The sequence below is a fragment of the Oncorhynchus masou genome, chromosome 28 (assembly GCF_036934945.1).
Source record: "Oncorhynchus masou masou isolate Uvic2021 chromosome 28, UVic_Omas_1.1, whole genome shotgun sequence".
Classification (NCBI taxonomy): domain Eukaryota; kingdom Metazoa; phylum Chordata; class Actinopteri; order Salmoniformes; family Salmonidae; genus Oncorhynchus; species Oncorhynchus masou.
In genome coordinates this window covers 29,028,940-29,047,388 of record NC_088239.1, presented here as the reverse complement: position 1 = coordinate 29,047,388, position 18,449 = coordinate 29,028,940, and the positions used below count along the sequence as shown (strand labels likewise).

The 18,449-nt window shown below is 40.2% G+C and overlaps 2 protein-coding genes across 5 annotated transcripts in view; one reads left to right on the top strand and one right to left on the bottom strand.

Annotated features, from left to right (window-relative positions):
• The window catches only part of myripb (myosin VIIA and Rab interacting protein b), a 175,621-nt gene extending 163,168 nt beyond the window's left edge, over nt 1-12,453 (top strand). For all 4 annotated transcript variants that reach the window (XM_064941846.1, XM_064941845.1, XM_064941844.1 and 1 more), the window contains 3 exons: nt 50-148; nt 242-302; nt 9,490-12,453. In XM_064941846.1, coding sequence (XP_064797918.1) covers nt 50-148; nt 242-302; nt 9,490-9,530 — 201 coding nt within the window. In that variant the 3' untranslated portion in view covers nt 9,531-12,453. The remainder of the gene's footprint in view (nt 1-49; nt 149-241; nt 303-9,489) is intronic.
• A 755-nt stretch (nt 12,454-13,208) lies between these two features.
• prlh2 (prolactin releasing hormone 2) lies at nt 13,209-16,277 on the bottom strand. Its single transcript, XM_064943729.1, has 3 exons — nt 16,214-16,277; nt 15,739-15,933; nt 13,209-13,417 (listed from the first exon to the last, which is right to left on the bottom strand). The coding sequence occupies exons 1-3, from the start codon at nt 16,275-16,277 to the stop codon at nt 13,209-13,211; spliced, it is 468 nt and encodes a 155-aa protein (XP_064799801.1).
• Nucleotides 16,278-18,449: the final 2,172 nt, after the last annotated feature.

Genomic DNA, 18,449 nt, shown 5'->3' with positions numbered 1-18,449 from the left:
GCAAATGTCGTTTTTATTTTCGGAATCATTTGGAATCTTTCTCCTCCAGGTATCAGACATCGAGGAGAGGATATTATCTCTAAAAACAGCTGGACTGAATGTCACCGCCTGCAATCGTTTCTCCAACTTCTCCAAGCCAAAACCTACGGTACTGTAGTATATTCCCACCCAGACAATTATTACACACAGCTACACCCACATATGGCCACTGTATTCACCGTACTGATCTGTCACTCTGCAGCCTCAAACCCTTGACACATCACGCCAACAGAGGAGAAAACTACCTGCCCCTCCGGTGAAAGGTAACGGACAACTTGTTGAAATGATCACAAAGGAAACCTTTTGCTATTGAACAATGTTAGATGTTCTATTTAATCCGTTTACGTTTTCTACTTCTGTCAAATGGAGTTTATAGGATTGGCTCCTTGACGATAGAAAAAAGAACCAGGTCGCAAAAATGACCCAAACTTTGTCACTTCATAAAATCCTATGTTTTTCAGACTGTGTAATGTCACACTGTCACAATGAGAAGTTTTTTTTCCCTTTCGGAAGTATACACTCACACCCTCTTTACGCTTTGATGTGCGTGTTGCATCGATCGCGGCTGACGTCACTGTGGCAACACAATGTTGTCTGCTCCACAGGATAACGCACCCTTTTTTCATGTGCGGACATTGGCTTGGCAGAAAGATTTTGTGTTCACACTTAGAAGACTAACATCACATTTGGATCTAAAGGAAGAGGTTGAATGGATGCCAGGCTAAGTGTACCAGGTAGAGAGGGAAGATATAGAAAGGAAAGAGAGAGGTTCCATTAGGAACGAGAGAAGGGGCACACAGAATAGGAGACGAATCGGACGGCTGCGCCATTAACCAATGAGGCACGCTTCTTTTCATGTTAATAATTCCTTCATTATTAATCAGGGTTTTCTTTTTTTTTGACACCAACAAGCAGCTTTTCCACATGGTCAATGAAATCACTCTGTTTTAGCCTTTACTTTCCAAGTAAAACACAACACAACAGAGGCTAAATCAAAGAAGTCTCATATAGTCATAAAGCATTGATTTCAGACAGGGGTCGAAGGTGCATATTTTGAAAGAGACTCATTAGACAATCAATCAATCAAATGTATTCGTAAAGCCATTTTTTACATCTGTAGATGTCACACAGTGCTGTTACAAAAACCCAGCCTAAAACCCCAAAGAGCAAGCAATGCAGATGTAGAAGCACAGTGGCTAGGAAAAACTCCCTAGAAAGGCAGGAACATAGGAAGAAAGCTCGAGAGGAACAAGGCTCTGAGGGCTGGCGATTCCTCTTCTGGATGTATCGGTGGCAATTATAGGAATACAGGGCCATTAACGCTAGATCTCTCTTCAAGATGTTCAAATGTTCATAGATGACCAGCAGGGTCAAATAATAATCACAGTGGTTATAGAGGGTGCAACAGGTCAGCACCTCAGGAGTAAATATCAGTTGGCAAATCAATTTATAACATTTTTGACATGCGTTTCTCTGGATTTTTGTTGTTGTTATTCTGTCTCTCACTGTTCAAATAAACCTACCATTAAAATTATAGACTGATCATGTCTGATCAAACATACAAAATCAGCAGGGGATCAAATACTTTTTTCCCTCACTGTATATAGTGAAAACAAAAGTCCTAAAAAAAACAGAACCTTGAGGAACACTTATTTAGATAAGACCCACAGATTTAGATAAGATCTAAACCAGGCAAAAACTTTTCTGCGTAGACCATTTTGGGTGTCCAATCTCTAAAAAAAACAGTGGTTGCCAACGATAAAGGCTTGCACTCCTTTTTTTCCTTCTTTTTTTTGGTGTTGCGCTGAAGGAGGTAGGTGCACTTAATTCAGAAGCCCTGCACACCGGGCAAACATAGTGTTTCCATTTTGAACCATTTCATTTGTCTGAAAAGATTGACTTCCGCCTACCCGGTGGACCGGGACATCTGTGGCTAAACCGAGTGCTCTAACTGCGCTGGCCAATAGGATCGCTCAAATCACCGTACCTATAGAGCTTCTACGACCCCAGCCACAGCAAAGTGTTATACTAGCCTATATACGATTTATTAACTTCATGAGTGAGTTCACATTTGTTTTTATATAGCTCAAAACACGGTTCAACACTATTACAAAACATAAAACGCGATTCTCCGTACTTGCGCTGCAATGAATGAGTAGTCAAGTGTATCATTAGCCCTGCATTTTTATTATTATTAGCAGCTTGTCGTGTCCACTTTAATATAGAGGAATGTTTCACTTTCTCTGGTCATAGGTACAACATAACTTTGAGCATGACTGAGGCAGATGCGGTGCGACTCAAGTTTCGTCATCGGGTAAGAAGAGGTGTACCCTCTCTGGTTAGTCTCACTGGAGGAATGTTCAAAACAATTGGGAACTCGGAAATCTCCGACTTCCGACTTCAGTGTGTTGGGAACTCAGGAAAAAATCAAGATCCCAATTTTTTTTTGAATGGTCATCCAACTTGGAATTCCAAGTCGAAAACTTTCCAACCTAAAGATCATTGACATCTTGATTTGACCTTTGTTTTTGTTTTTTGAGGGTGGGGGTTCCTAGTTGCCTTGAAAGCACCATGACCATCAGATGCAGGTACAGTAAAAATAAAAGTAAAATAAAAAATTATTTCAATTTATGGTCCGCAGTGCATCGCAAGTGCTACACCAACTGATCTATTTTGTTATCAAAGATCGAGTTTTGAACTATGATATGGTCTGAGAATAACAATACTGTCAGTCCAGCCAAAAATCTGAGTGGTAGATCTCGGCTAGCTTTTTGACTGTGAAAGTGATCTTGACTCAAAAGGTTGGTGTTAAAAGCCGGACTAAGGTCTAGTAGCACAACGACAGACGCAGAGCCTTGGTCTGACGCCATTAAAAAGGGAAATTTACCACCTTCACGAGTGTGGTCTCAGTACTATGATGGGGTCTTAAACCATACTGGAGCTTTTTTTTACACAGTTGAAGTCGGAAGTTTACTTACACCTTCGTCAAATACATTTAAACTCAGTTTTTCACAATTCCTGACATTTAATCCTAGTAAAGATTCCCTGTCTTAAGTCAGTTAGAATCACCACTATTTTAAGAATGTGAAATGTCAGAATAATAGCAGAGAGAATTATGTATTTCAGCTTTTATTTCCTTCATCACATTCCCGGTGGGTCAGAAGTTTACATACACTCAATTAGTATTTGGTAGCATTGCCTTTAAATTGTTTAACTTGGGTCAAACGTTTCTGGTAGCCTTGCACAAGCTTCCCACAATAAGTTGGGTGAATTTTGGCCCATTCCTCCTGACAGAGCTGGTGTAACTGAATCAGGTTTGTAGGCCTCCTTGCTCGCTTTTTCAGTTCTGCCCACACATTTTTATAGGATTGAAGTCAGGGCTTTGTGATGGCCACTGCAATACCTTGAATTTGTTGTCCTTAAGCCATTTTGCCACAACTTTGGAAGTATGCTTGGGGTCATTGTCCATTTGTAAGACCCACTTGTGACCAAGCTTTAACTTCCTGACTGATGTCTTGAGATGTTGCTTCAATATATCCAAATAATTGTCCTTCCACATGATGCCATCTATTTTGTGAAGTGCACCAGTCCCTCTTGCAGCAAAGCACCCCCACAACATGATGCTGCCACCCCGTGCTTCACGGATGGGATGGTGTTCTTTGGCTTGCAAGCCTCCCCCTTTTCCCTCTGAACATAACGATGGTCATTATGGCCAAACAGAGGACATTTCTCCAAAAAGTACGATCTTTGTCCCCATGTGCAGTTTTATAGCGGTTTTGGAGCAGTGGCTTCTTCCTTGCTGAGCGACTTTTCAGGTTATGTCGATATAGGACTCGTTTTGCTTTGGATATAGATACTTTTGTACCCGTTTCCTCCAGCATCTTCACAAGGTCCTTGTTCTGGGAGTGATTTAAAGTTTTCGCCCCAAAGTACATTCATCTCTAGCAGACAGAACGTGTCTCCTTCCTGAGCGGTATGACGGCTGCGTGGTCCCATGGTGTTTATATTTGCGTGCTATTGTTTGTACAGATGAACGTGTACCTTCAGGCGTTTGGAAATTGCTCCCAAGGATGAACCAGACTTGTGGAGGTCTACAATTTTTTTCTGATGTCTTGGCTGATTTCTTTTGATTTTCTCATGATGTCAGGCAAATAGGCACTGAGTTTGAAGGTAGGCCTTCAAATACATCCACAGGTACACCTCCAATTGACTCAAATTATGTCAATTAGCCTATCAGAAGCTTCTAATGCCATGACATCATTTTCTGGAATTTTCCAAGCTGTTTAAAGGCACAGTCAATTTATTGTATGTAAACTTCTGACCCACTGGAATTGTGATACAGTGAATTATAAGTGAAATAATCTGTCTGTAAACAATTGTTGGAAAAATTACTTGTGTCATGCACAAAATAGATGTCATAACCGACTTGCCAAAACTATAGTTTGTTAAAGGACTGAAATTAGGGCTGAAATCCCGTTCACGGGATGATATGACAACAGCCAGTGAAAGTGCAGGGCGCCAAATTCAAAACAACAGAAATCTCACAATTAAAATTCCTCAAACATTCATGTATCTTATACCATTTTAACCTCTAGCGTCGAGCAATCCCGTATCCGGGAGCGTAATCATAGCCTCAAGCTCATTAGCATAACGCAACGTTAACTATTCATTAAAATCGCAAATGAAATGAAAGAAATATATTCACTCACAAGCTTAGCCTTTTGTTAACAAAATATGCTTTTCAACCATCGCTACACAAGCATTTGTGTAAGAGGTATTGATAGCTAGCATAGCATTAGCCTAGCATTCAGCAGGCAACATTTTCACAAAAACAAGAAAAGCATTCAAATAAAATAATTTACCTTTGAAGAACTTCAGATGTTTTCAATGAGGAGACTCTCAGTTAGATAGCAAATGTTCAGTTTTTCCAAAAAGATTATTTGTGTAGGTGAAATCGCTCCGTTTTGTTCATCACGTTTGGCAAAAAAAAACAACGAAAATTCAGTCATTACAACGCCAAACCTTTTTCCAAATTAACTCCATAATATCGACAGAAACATGGCAAACGTTGTTTAGAATCAATCCTCAAGGTGTTTTTCACATATCTATTTGATGATAAATCATTCGTGGCAGTTGTGTTTCTCCTCTGAAGAAAATGGAAAAATGCACGCAGCTGGAGATTTCGCAATAATTTCGACGGAGAACACCAATGATATGCCTACAAATACGTCACAATGCTGCAGACACCTTGGGGAAACGACAGAAAGTGTAGGCTCAATCCTGGCGCATTCACAGCCATATAAGGAGACATTGGAACACAGCGCCTTCAGAATCTGGGCCATTTCCTGTTTGAAATTTCATCTTGGTTTCGCCTGTAGCATCAGTTCTGTGGCACTCATAGATAATATCTTTGCAGTTTTGGAAACGTCAGAGTGTTTTCTTTCCAAAGCTGTCAATTATATGCATAGTCGAGCATCTTTTCGTGACAAATTATCTTGTTTAAAACGTTTTTTTTTAACCAAAAATTGAAGGGCGCCCCCTATATCGAAGAAGTTAAAGCTAATCTTGTTGTTAATCCCACCACAGTGTACAATTTCAAATATGCTTTACAGTAAAAGCACCACAAATGATTGTTAGGTCACCACCAAGCCACAGAAAACACACACATTTTACCAGCCAAAGATTTTCCAGCCAGAGTCACAAAAAGCACAAATAGAGATAAAATGAATCACCAGATGACACTCATAGGACTTCATGTTACACAATACATATATGTTTTGTTTGATAAAGTTCATATTTATATCAAAATCTGAGTTTACATTGGCGCATTCTGTTCACTAGTTCCAAAAAACATCCAGTGATTTTGCATAGCCACATCGATTCAACAGAAATACTCATCATAATTGTCGATGATAATACAGGTTATACACATGGAATTATAGATATACCTCTCCTTAATGCTACCGCTGTGACAGATTTTAAAAAAAACTTTACGGAAAAAGCAAACCATGCAATAATCTGAGACGGCGCTCAGAACAATAGTCAAATTAGCCACCATGTTGGAGTCAACAGAAACCAGAAATTACATGATAAATATTCCCTTACCTTTGATGATCTTCATCAGAATGCACTCCCAGAAATCCCAGGTCCACAATAAATGTTTGTTTTGTTCGATAATGTCCGTTATTTTTGTCCAAATACCTCCTTTTGTTAGCGCGTTTGGTATACATATCCAAACGTTCGTTCTGGTCTTGCATTACTTCGGACAAAAACTTCAGAAAGTTATATTACAGGATGAAGAAACATATCAAACTAAGTACAGAATCAATCATTAGGATGTTCTTATCATAAATCTTCAATAAAGTTCCAACCGGAGAATTCCTTTGTGTCTTGAGGTGAAACGAAACGCAAGTGGATATCATGTGGAATGCGCGTGACCAGGAAATGGCTGACTGCCAGACACATGGCTCATTCTGCTATTATTCAGTCCCACAACACAGTAGAAGCCTCATTCACATTTCTATAAACGGTTCACATCTAGTGGAAGCCCTTGGAAGTGCAACTTCATTCATATCTCAATGGGATTTCAACTGGAACTGTGTTGAAAAGCTACCAACCTCAGATTTCTCACTTCCTGTTTGGATTTCTTCTCGGGTTTTTGCCTGTCATATAAGTTCTGTTATACTCACAGACATCATTCAAACAGTTTTAGAAACGTCAGAGTGTTTTCTATCCAATACTAATAATAATATGCATATATTAGCAACTGAGACTGAGGAGCAGGCCGTTTACTCTGTGGCACCTTATTCATCCAAGCTACTCAATACAGCCCCCAGCCATAAGAAGTTAACAAGAAATTTGTGGAGTGGTTGAAAAACGAGTTTTAATGACTCCAACCTAAGTGTATGTAAACTTCCGACTTCAACTGTACATCATTTGTCTTCAGGAAATAGTGAGTTTCTCAGCAACAGCTTTTTCAAGAACAACAAAATTTGAGGAATGGGAGATTCGATATAGGCAGATAGTAAATAAATAAATAAATAAACCACTCAATTGCGGTCAAGGTTTGGCTTTCTCAGGAGAGGCTTTATTGCTGCCACTTTAAGTTACTTTGGTTCACATCGTAAGGATAGGGAGCCATTTATTATGTTCAGTATATAAGTAGGCAGTTGGAAGATTTATGGGCCATGACTTTTTTGTAAACGTGTCGACGAAAACTTGGGTTTCTCCATTGATCTGAGGTTCTGCCAGTTCTGTGTAATTTGCTTTCTAAAGATCATGATCTTTTCATTGAAGAAAGTTATGAATTCATCATTGCTGAAGTGAAGTGCATCCTCACTTGGGGATGCTGCTTTTTAGTTAGCTTTGAAACAGTATCAAATATGTATTTAGGATTGTTTTTATTCTCCTCAATCAGGTTTGAAAAGTAGGCTGATTGAGCAGCAGTGAGGGCTTTTTGATATTGCACTTTCCAAGATAGTCATAAGACTTCCAATTTGGTGGAGTGACATTTCCGATCCAATTTTCTGGGAGCTTCTTTCCGGGCTCTGATATTTTCTGTATTTAATTTTGTTTTGCTTTTAGTGGCGCAACTGCATCCAGGGTATTACGCAAAGTTACTTTTATATCCTCAGTTAGGTGATTTTACTACTCTGACATCCTTGGGTAGGTGGAGGGAATCTGCAAGGGCATCTAGGAATCTTTGCGTTGTCCGAGAATTTATAGCGCAGCTGTTGATAATCCTTGGTAGGGGTCTAAGCTAATTATTTGATTGCAAATGTAATAAAATGGTGGCCCAATAGTCCAGGATTATGAGGAAAAACATTTAGATCCACAAAATCTATTCCACGGGACTAAACTAGATCCAGGGTATGACAGTGGCTATGCGTAAGTTCCGAGACATGTTGGACAAAATCCACTGAGTCGATGATGGCTCCGAAAGCCTTTTGGAGTGGGTCTGTGGAGTTCTGTGAATATTGAAGTCACCAAAAATGTGAATATTATCTGCTATGACTATGAGGCCCAATAGAAGTTCAAGGAACTTTGTGAGTAACACTGTACACGGCCCAGGAGGCCTGTAAACAGTAGCTATAAAAAATTGATTGAGTAGGCTGCATAGATTCATGACTAGAACCTCAAAAGATGAAAATATAGCCTTTTTTTAAATGTTAGCAACACCTCTGCCTTTGCGTGATGCTCTGGGGATATGGTCACTAGTGTAACCAGGAGGAGAGGCCTCATTTAACCCAGTAAATTCATCAGGATTGAGCCATGTTTCAGTCAGGCCAATCACATCAAATTTATAATCAGTGATTAGTTTGTGAAGGATCTTACATTAAGTAGTCCTATTTTGAGATGTGAGGTATGATCACAATCTCTTTCAATAATGACAGGAATGGAGGAGGTCTTTATTCCAGTGGGATTGCTAAGGTGTGTTTAATTTTGTCAGACCTAGATCGAGGCACAGACACGGTCTCAATGGGGAAAACTGAGCTGACTACACTGACTGTGCTAGGGGCAGCCTCCACTAAGCTGGCAGGCTGGCTAACAGCACCCTATCCCATTGTGGAGCTAGAGGAATTAGAGCCCTGTCTATGTTGATAGAAAAGATGAGAGCACCCCTCCAGCTAGGATGGTGTCCGTCACTCCTCAGCAGGCGAGCCTTGGTCCTGTTTGTGGGTGAGTTCCAGACTAGAGCATCATGTAATGATTATTTAACTAAGGGACTAATGTTTTACTGTTTCTCTCTCAGTGTTGGGAACTTCTACATTTTATGCCCAATTCTGAATAGATATTACCAGATACACTGAGTATCCAAAATATTAGGAACACCTACCAAGTGACAGATTGACCAGGTGAATCCAGGTGAAAGCTATGATCCCGTATTGATGTCACTTGTTAAATCCATTTCAATCAGTGTAGATGAAGGGGAGGAGACAGGTTTGAGACAATTGAGACATGGATTGTGTATATGTGCTCTGGGCAAAACAAAAGATTTGTGCCTTTCAACTGGGTCTGGTAGTTGGTGCCAGGCACACCGGTTTGAGTGTGTCAAGAACTCCGGCGCCGCTGTGTTTTTTTTACGCTCAACAGTTTCCCGTGTGTATCAAGAATGGTCCACCACCCAAAGAACATCCAGCCAACTTGACACAACTGTGGGAAGCATTGGCGTCCACATGGGGCAGCATCCTTGTGGAACACTTTTGACACGTTGTAGAGTCCATGTACCGACGTCTTGAGGCTGTTCTGAGGGCAAAGTGTGGGGGGCAAGTCAATATTAGGAAGGTGTTCCTAATGTTTTTTACACTCAGTGTATACGCAATGCAAACTACATTAATGGTTATGCTGTGTAATAGCTTCATTTGTCATTGTGACTATTGAATACACTCTTTAGCTACCTGAATAGCTCAAGTCATATATTTCTATATGTATTTCCTTGTTTTTCTCCAGATAAGGAGTCTGAGCAGCAGGTAACAGCACTTCATCCGTAGCTACAGACAGAAAGCACAAAGAGTCCCTCAGGGGCCCCGTAGGGTCTCTCCACTCCAGTGCCTTGATCCAGCGTCTGCCTTGGGCTATGCAGGGGCCAACACCTGCCCTGTGCACCCCACCCAGCGCTCTCCTCAGCCAGGCACGGCCCCATCCAGTCACCCCCTGAATATCTCCAGACCCCCTTCCCTGCCTCCCCCAGCCCAGGACCGACTCATTCAACCCCTGTCCCAACCTACTCCATCAGCCCCCTGGGCCTCATTCACTGTAATTACCACACCACAACGCCCACAACAGGGTGGTTTGATAGACGACGTGTCTCTGCCTTAAAATCAGCGAACGAACACTCCTCGCCGAGACAACTCACTGTCCTACTGTCAAAAGACGACCTAACTTCAAAGTCCTTGTACAGAAAATAAGAAAACCTCTGTCAGTCTTTTTTTTTTCTAACTGTTTGCAAGGGTGTTGTAGGTGTTTGAAGATGTGAAAAACCATGTGAAAACGTCTGTGATGAATGTCCCAAAAGAGGCTGAACCCTGTTTTATATTACTTGTTGTTTCTCTCACTGATGAAATGTCATGATGAATTGCCGAGCACCTACAGAACCTGTTCAATGTTGTTGTCGTATTATCATTTCTGTGTACAGACTCAAACGTAATCATTTGCTTGAACTAGCAGACAACAATCCTCATTCACTACGCTCTGGTCTGACGCGTTTTCGAATTTTCGATTAGAGGTTCACTTTAAGAAACATCTGGCGTCCTCTCCTGTTCCTTTAATGAATCATTTACATGAAGGTAACAGGTAAACACACCTCAATCTTTTCACGGTGGCGATTTTGAGACGAGCTCGTTACTCTAGCGCGTAGTTACCGTGTTTAGAGAAAGATTCACTACATTTGCTCGGCCCACACAATGACAGTTTATGTCATGTCTGTTTTGTAAGGCCAAAATAACCTCCATCTTCAGGTAGTGAGACTTTGGCATCTGTCTCCGGAGAGACCCAAGGCCAAAATAATGCAAGGCAAAATATTTAGTTACATGAGCAAATAATTAAACGTTTATCACACAAATGGTCTACCTATTATATAAAGTATATGTAAAGCATTTAGGAACCGAAAGAAGCCCGACAGTAGAATAAATAGACACGTTTCTTAACAAAACAAAAAACATCTCTGTATGACATCTTCACCGTTCTGTCTTTTTTTTAATGAATATGCTTCATTCTACAGCTAGAGGACTCCTGATATCTCCAGGAGTAATACATCAAATGTGTGTCTTTATCTGTTGTCTAGTACTGTCTTTTTGCCAGCTAGGGCCATCTACTTGATATCTGTCTTCCCAGTAGCATACTTGGTGTGTGAACTGCTAACTGCTCATAACTTGCAGATGATGGTTGACACATTAACTAGGATTAAAGGACAGGGCGATTTGTGCGTGAACTAATACTCACACTCTGATTTATTTTCCTACTAGCACTGACATTGCTGATAGCTACTTTATTGAGGAAAAATACATGTACTAGGACTGAGGTATTTGGCTGTCCCAACTAGCTATCTGAAGATCAATGCACTTAACTGTAGGTCTCTCTGGATAAGAGCGTCTGCTAGATGACAACAACGTCAAATGTATTTTTTTTGCTTGCTATTATTATGTTTCATTTGTTTCCGCTTTGCGGCCTTTATTTGGCATACATTTTGATTTCTCTCCTGTGCTCTATGGCTCCAAGAATGAATTGTGCGTTGTGTTAAATATCTTGTAAAGATTTATACATAATGAAGTCTACTGGGCTTTATGACAAAATGCCATGAAAAGCATGATTTTATTTTTGTACTTTTGAAGATTGTTATTACGCAGTTCTTTTCGCTAAAACAAAGTGGGCGGAAACCGGCCTCGGCTTTATTCTCCTCCTCCGAAAGGTTTTCTCATCAGTTAAGTCTGAAACCGTGTCACGTTTCCTTCTTCAAAGGGCTTTACATGCCTGCATTAATTGTCGGAAAATGTGTGATTTTAATGGGGATGATGGTATTCATATTCATGATAACGTGGGAGATGTGATAAATAGCAGTTGATGCAGTGTCTGGTATTACTCCAATGACCGGGGTGAGAGTCTGGAATGCCAGGCCTGTTTTTTTATCAGCGTCTCAGAGTAGGAGTGCTGATCTAGGATCAGGCTTTCCCTGTCCATGTAACCATATTCATTGTGATCTACAACACAAAATGTATCCTAGATCAGCACTTCTACTCTTGAGATACTCTGAGAGGCCCTGGTCTTTATATTTGAAAAGATCAGATAGTATATTAATATAGAGGGGATGAAATACAGTGCTGAGGGATTCTGTTCCTTAGTAATTACAGGTAAAATAGTATGACGTTTGCGCTGGTTCAGGTTGTTACGTGCAGCTTGACCTTTCTTCAAGCCGCACCTATCAGGTGGGGTCCTGTTGTGGCTCAGTTGGTAGAGCATGACACTTGCAATGCTAGGGTTGTGGGTTCAATTCCCACGGGGGACCAGTATGAAGCTGCTCTGGATAAGAGCGTCTAATAAATGACAATAAGAATAATATGTAACGCCCTGTACCGGAGCTAGTGACACAGGTTATTCCTATACCTATGGACTTCTGTTATATTTATATTATATTTCAACACTGTCCACTGGTAAGTCCTTCCATCCATCCTATGATCCCATTTTGCAGGTTATGCATATCGTTTCCTGTATGTCGTCGTGGTTCCTGGATGTGTGTTGTGTATCAACGCATGTTTCTGGTTTTAAATAGATGTACAAAATTCGAGAAGCACAGCCAAGGGGTTCATTATTATCAATGTCCTGTATTTTTCTATTGTAAAAAAATATATTTTATCTCACCTCCTAATTTGTTTATATATATATATATATATCCATATATATATCCATATATATGTAAAAAAAAAAAAAAAAAAATGGATATGACATGATAATTGCCCAATCATAAACTTGATCCTTCTGTGTTGTCTGCGGGAGGCAGCCAGCTGTCTATGTTCCTAGGCCGCAGTGAAGTTCACTTTGCACACCTCTGATGGACTATTCACTCATATGCGCAAACGTTTGTTGCAGTCCATATCATGTGTCGGGGAAAAAATATTAAGAAGCAAAAAATACAGATTCTCTATGTGCCAAATTGCTCTGATTGAGAAAAAGTGTAATACTGATTGAATAAAGTTTGCACCTGAATGACCTCTGGAGTTTCCTATCATTCCTAACCTTTGGGGATTAATGAAGTATGGTCTTACTTTATGTTACAAAGAATATCCCTCACCAATGGTAAGAAAAACTGACCTGCTTATTCACCGAAAGGTTCAAATTTTGAGCAGCTTTATATTTCTCGTTTTAGACTTCCTGCTTTTTATTCAACAATAATTGGTCACAGCACCAATGTACCAAAAACATAGTCTGTTACTATCTTCATTTATTAATCAATATAGATTGCATTTCTCAGTATGTACCATACAGACTACAACTGGTCAGCCAGTTTAGAGGTCCCTAGACTAAGACATACTGTAGGCTTGAGAGCAAACCTTGAAAAGAAAGAAAGAACGACAGAAAGAAAAAGGAGATAGAGACAAAGAAAGACAATACTTGATTAAATAAAGACACGTTCACAGACACAGATGGTGGGGGCGGGCGAGCGGCCAAGCATGTTGTCATGGTAGCCAGTCGGCGTCCTCTCCGCTAAGTGTCTTCCCGATGTTCTCCTGGTTCCTGATGATGTCGAGGAGAATCTCCAGTGTGCTGACCATGGCCACAGGGTGTCTGAGCCCTCCGCTGCCCCCTCCTCCGCTCTGCCTCTTCCCAAAACGCCCGATGGGCCTTACCCCACGCCCCACGTACCAGAATGGATCTATTTCTGGACCTGACAAAGACACAAGGGGTGAGTGGAAGCGTCAAGTTAAGGTTTGAGGATACACTGAACAAAAATATAAATGCAACATGTAAAGTGTTGGTCCCATGTTTCATGAGCTGAAATAAAAGATCCCAGATATTTTCCATACCACAAAAAAAGCTTATTTCTCTCAAATGTTTTTCACTAATTTGTTTACATTCCTGTTAGTGAGCATTTCTCCTTTTCCCAAGATAATCCATCCACCGTACAGGTATGGCATATCAAGAAGCTAATTAAACAGCATGTTCATTACACAGGTGCAGCTTGTGCTGGGGACAATAAAATGCCACTCTAAGAGGTTCAATTTTGTCACACAACACAATGACACAGATGTCTCAAGTTTTTTGAGGGAGTGTGCAATTGGCATGCTGACTGCAGGAATGTCCAACAGAGCTGTTGCTAGAGAATTTAATGTTAATTTCTCTACCATAAGCCACCTCCAATGTCATTTTAGAAAATGTGGCAGTACATCCAAACGGTCACATAACCGCATACCAAGTTTAACCACGCCAGCCCAGGGCCTACACATCTGAGTATTTCTGTCTGTAATAAAGCCCTTTTGTGGGGAAAAAAATCATTCTGATTGGCTGGGCCTGGCTCCCCAGTGGGTGGACCTGGCTCCCCAGTGGGTGGACCTGGCTCCCCAGTGGGTGGAGCTGGCTCTCCAGTGGGTGCCCCTATGAACCTCCCAGGCCCACCCGTGTGTGCACCCCTGCCCAGTCATTTGAAATCCATAGCTTAGGGCAGAATGAATTTATTTCAATTGACTGATTTCCTTCTATGAACTGTAACTCAGTAAAATCTTTGAAATACCATTTTAGGCTATTGGTATGAGCAATACCATTTTAGGCTATTGGTATGAACAATACCATTTTAAGCTATTGGTATGAACAATACCATTTTAGGCTATTGGTATGAACAATACCATTTTAGGCTATTGGTATGAACAATACCATTTTAAGCTATTGGTATGAACAATACCATTTTAGGCTATTGGTATGAACAATACCATTTTAAGCTATTGGTATGAACAATACCATTTTAGGCTATTGGTATGAACAATACCATTTTAAGCTATTGGTATGAACAATACCATTTTAGGCTATTGGTATGAACAATACCATTTTAAGCTATTGGTATGAACAATACCATTTTAAGCTATTGGTATGAACAATACCATTTTAGGCTATTGGTATGAACAATACCATTTTAGGCTATTGGTATGAACAATACCATTTTAGGCTATTGGTATGAACAATACCATTTTAGGCTATTTGTGTGAACAATACCATTTTAGGCTATTGGTGTGAACAATACCATTTTAGGCTATTGGTATGACCAATACCATTTTATATTGGTGTGACCAATACCATTTTAGGCTATTGGTGTGAACAATACCATTTTAGGCTATTGGTATGAACAATACCATTTGAGGCTATTGGTGTGAACAATACCATTTTAGGCTATTGGTGAACAATACCATTTTAGGCTATTGGTGTGAACAATACCATTTTAGGCTATTGGTGTGAACAATACCATTTTAGGCTATTGGTGTGAACAATACCATTTTAGGCTATTGGTGTGAACAATACCATTTTAGGCTATTGGTGTGAACAATACCATTTTAGGCTATTGGTGTGAACAATACCATTTTAGGCTATTGGTGTGAACAATACCATTTTAGGCTATTGGTGTGAACAATACCATTTTAGGCTATTGGTGTGAACAATACCATTTTAGGCTATTGGTGTGAACAATAACCTGAAAGTGGATGTCACCTTTTCATCAGGCAGTGGAGGTCCATTACTGGGTTTGGATGATCATTTTTAGGCAACACTTTAGTCTTCTATGAAGATTTTAGGATTTATAAATCAAGTAAATTGTGAATGTTTAATTTATGAATACCATATCAATCTTTAAAACATGTTCAAATCCATAATGAAGATGTTGAAAATCTAGATGATATTACAAATGAACAAAATGTTGTTTTTTTGCATAATTATAAATTATATCACATTAACAGTGGTGTGTTACATTCAAAATTATTACATTTGTTAATTATGATTAAATGTTTTGATGGACAAATTCTACAACCCTTTTATTAACCACTTGTAATAGGTTTGAAATTGACATTTTTTTTTCTTTTAATTATAACACAAAGAAATGTATACAAAATAATGTGTGAAATCCTATGTGTAATATCCAACGTGTCATCAATGTCACCTTTCAAGATCAAATCCAATGAAGACAAATCATTCACTGATTCGAAAATAAAACGTGTTTCAACTTACTTCTGTTGTCGACATTGTGAACGATGTGAAAGTCGTGCTCCACCGTGGTACTGTGAACGCAGGTGACCGTCGTGGAAAGCAGCAACAGAATCGTGAGCGCAGCCATCAGCCAGCGGGACCCCAGGACGCACTCTCTCACCATCACTGGGCACGCAGCTGTAGTCTCAGGTGTCATTGTGGATGGACGGCAAGGCACTGCACATGGTCCGTTGTGTTTTTAAAATGACATAAAGGTAAAGATAAATAATTAAACCCGACTTTAGACTTGTGTCAATGTAATCTTGCCATATACTTTGAATTAGCCTAGTTCTTGCGTAATTGCGCACCAATGTGTAATTTTAGAACATACATATACCAGCGAACGATCTACTCTAACACAAGGCTAACTAATAACTCAATAAATACGTAACAATCCTAAATATATGTTCACTTTTTATACGTAAAAGTGGAGAGCACACAACCAGTTTCAACTTACCGTAAACGTTGGTAGCTTGCTGAGGTGGGTCGGTGGAGAGTTTTCCTCGTGCCAGGTTATTCATTAGCGGAAATGGTGTGAGCGCGAATTTATATATTCCGGACTGCCCGGACTGTTAAATGATGACTCAAGAACGTCTGTCAGATAGGATACTCAGGTTGATATCGTCAGCACCACCACTTCCTCCCCATCCCCTCCTTCTTGCAAATCCCCTTATCCTTTAAGAATGAAACGGTAATGTAATGGGGCGTTTGGGTTGCAGTTTTCCTGGTCCATGGCACGCTGCGGTGCACTCCATCAAGGAGTCAATGACATGTGGACAACATTAACTTAGTTAGTAGACTCCTGCTTTGGAGACCTTTACTTCGGGTACAAGACAGTGAACCAGAGCTGTGGAGGCGGGTATGCGTCAATCATCTTGATTAGTATCGACAAGTCCTACTGTTGTCATAGCACCAACCAGATAGTTGAAAACAGATCACTGAATATCATGTTCATTGAATGAACTTGTATATGTCTAATCAAATTCACTCAAGTATTGTAATTCATTATAGGTTATTGAAATCTAGAACATTGGACAGTTACTTCAATGCAACATGGTACACGTTTATGTCACCTACGTTCTTTAGTGATGTGCAATATTCACATGCATTAACAAATGGATGAAAGCTCGAGTACAACACTTGAGTGATCAAATAGAGTGATATTCTTTTGCATGTGGTGTCAATGAGTTTGCACAGTTCATGTCCAAACATCCCTGACACAGCTCGGTCAGAGAGATGAGTCACAGGTGACAGTCCGGTTGAGGGGAAATTCAGAGTAAAACTGAAATGTCAAAAAGGTGATAGCAGCTTTGGCGTGAGGCCCATGACTACACTTGTCTAAAGAAAATAGTGCTATCAAGAAACTTAAACTGTTCTTTGGCTGTCCCAATGCAGGTAGAGCCCTTTTTGCGTTCCATGTAGAACCCTTTCCATAGATGGTTTGACATGGAACCCAAAAGGGTTCTATCTGGAACCAAAAAAGTTATCCTATGGGGACATCCAAAGAACCCCTTTGGAAACCTTTTTTCTAAAGAGTTTTGGTCCAGTGAGAGGATATCGAAATGCAGATGATATATACAGTGTACAATACCAGTCAAACGTTTCGACACTACTCATTCAAGGGTTTTTCATTATTTTTTTAAACTATTTTCTACATTGTAGAATAATAGTGAAGACATCAAAACTATGAAATAACACATACAGAATCATGTAGTTACCAAAAAAAAAGAGTCAAACATCAAAATAGATTTTAGATTCTTCAAAGTAGGCACCCTTTGCATTGATGACAGCTTTGCTCACTCTTGGCATTCTTTCAACCAGCTTCATGAGGAATGCTTTTTCAATAGTCTTGAAGGAGTTCCTACATATGCTGAGAATTTGTTGGCTGCTTTTCCTGCATTCTGCAGTCCAACGCATCCCAAACCATCTCAATTGGGGTGAGTTCGGGTGATTGTGGAGGCCAGGCCATCTAATGCAACACTCCATCACTCTTCTTCTTGGTCAAATAGCCCTTACACAGTCTGGAGGTGTGTTTTGGGCCATTGTCCTGTTGAAAAACAGATAGTTCCACTAAGCACAACCAGATGGGATGGCGTATTGCTGCCGAATGTTGTGGTAGCCATGCTGGTTAAGTGTGCCTTTAAATAAATCACAGACAGTGACACCAGCAAAGCACCCCACACCATTACACCTCCTCCTCCATGCTTCATGGTGGGAACCACACGCGGAGATCATCCGTTCTACTCTGGGTCTCACAAAGACAGGTGGTTGGAACCAAAAAACTCAAATTTGGACTCATCAGACCAAAGGACAGATGTCTAATGTCCATTGCTCGTGTTTCTCGGCCCAAGCAAGTCTATTCTTCTTGTTGGTGTCCTTTAGTAGTGGTTTCTTTGCAGCAAAATCGAGCATGAAGGCCTGATTCATGCAGTCTCCTCTGAACAGTTGATGTTGAGATGTGTCTGTTATTTGAACTCTGTGAGGTGCAATCTGAGGTGCAGTTACAGTAATTGCCTATTTCTGAGGCTAGTAACTATAATGAACTTACCCTCTGCAGCAGATGTACCTCGGGGTCTTCCTTTCCTGTGGCGGTCCTCATGAGAGCCAGTTTCATCGTTGTTGATGGTTTTTGTGACTACACTTGAAGAAACGTTCAAAGTTCTTGAAATTGTCCATTTTGACTGACATTCATG

Bases quoted from the DNA above. Each gene is read 5' to 3' on its own strand.
- prlh2 (XM_064943729.1), bottom strand. From the start codon at position 16,277: ATGAATAACCTGGCACGAGGAAAACTCTCCACCGACCCACCTCAGCAA. The intron at 15,934-16,213 runs GTAAGTTGAAAC...GACCATGTGCAG, and splicing joins GCAAGCTACCAACGTTTACG to TGCCTTGCCGTCCATCCACA. The intron at 13,418-15,738 runs GTAAGTTGAAAC...TGTCTTTGTCAG, and splicing joins TCACAATGTCGACAACAGAA to GTCCAGAAATAGATCCATTC.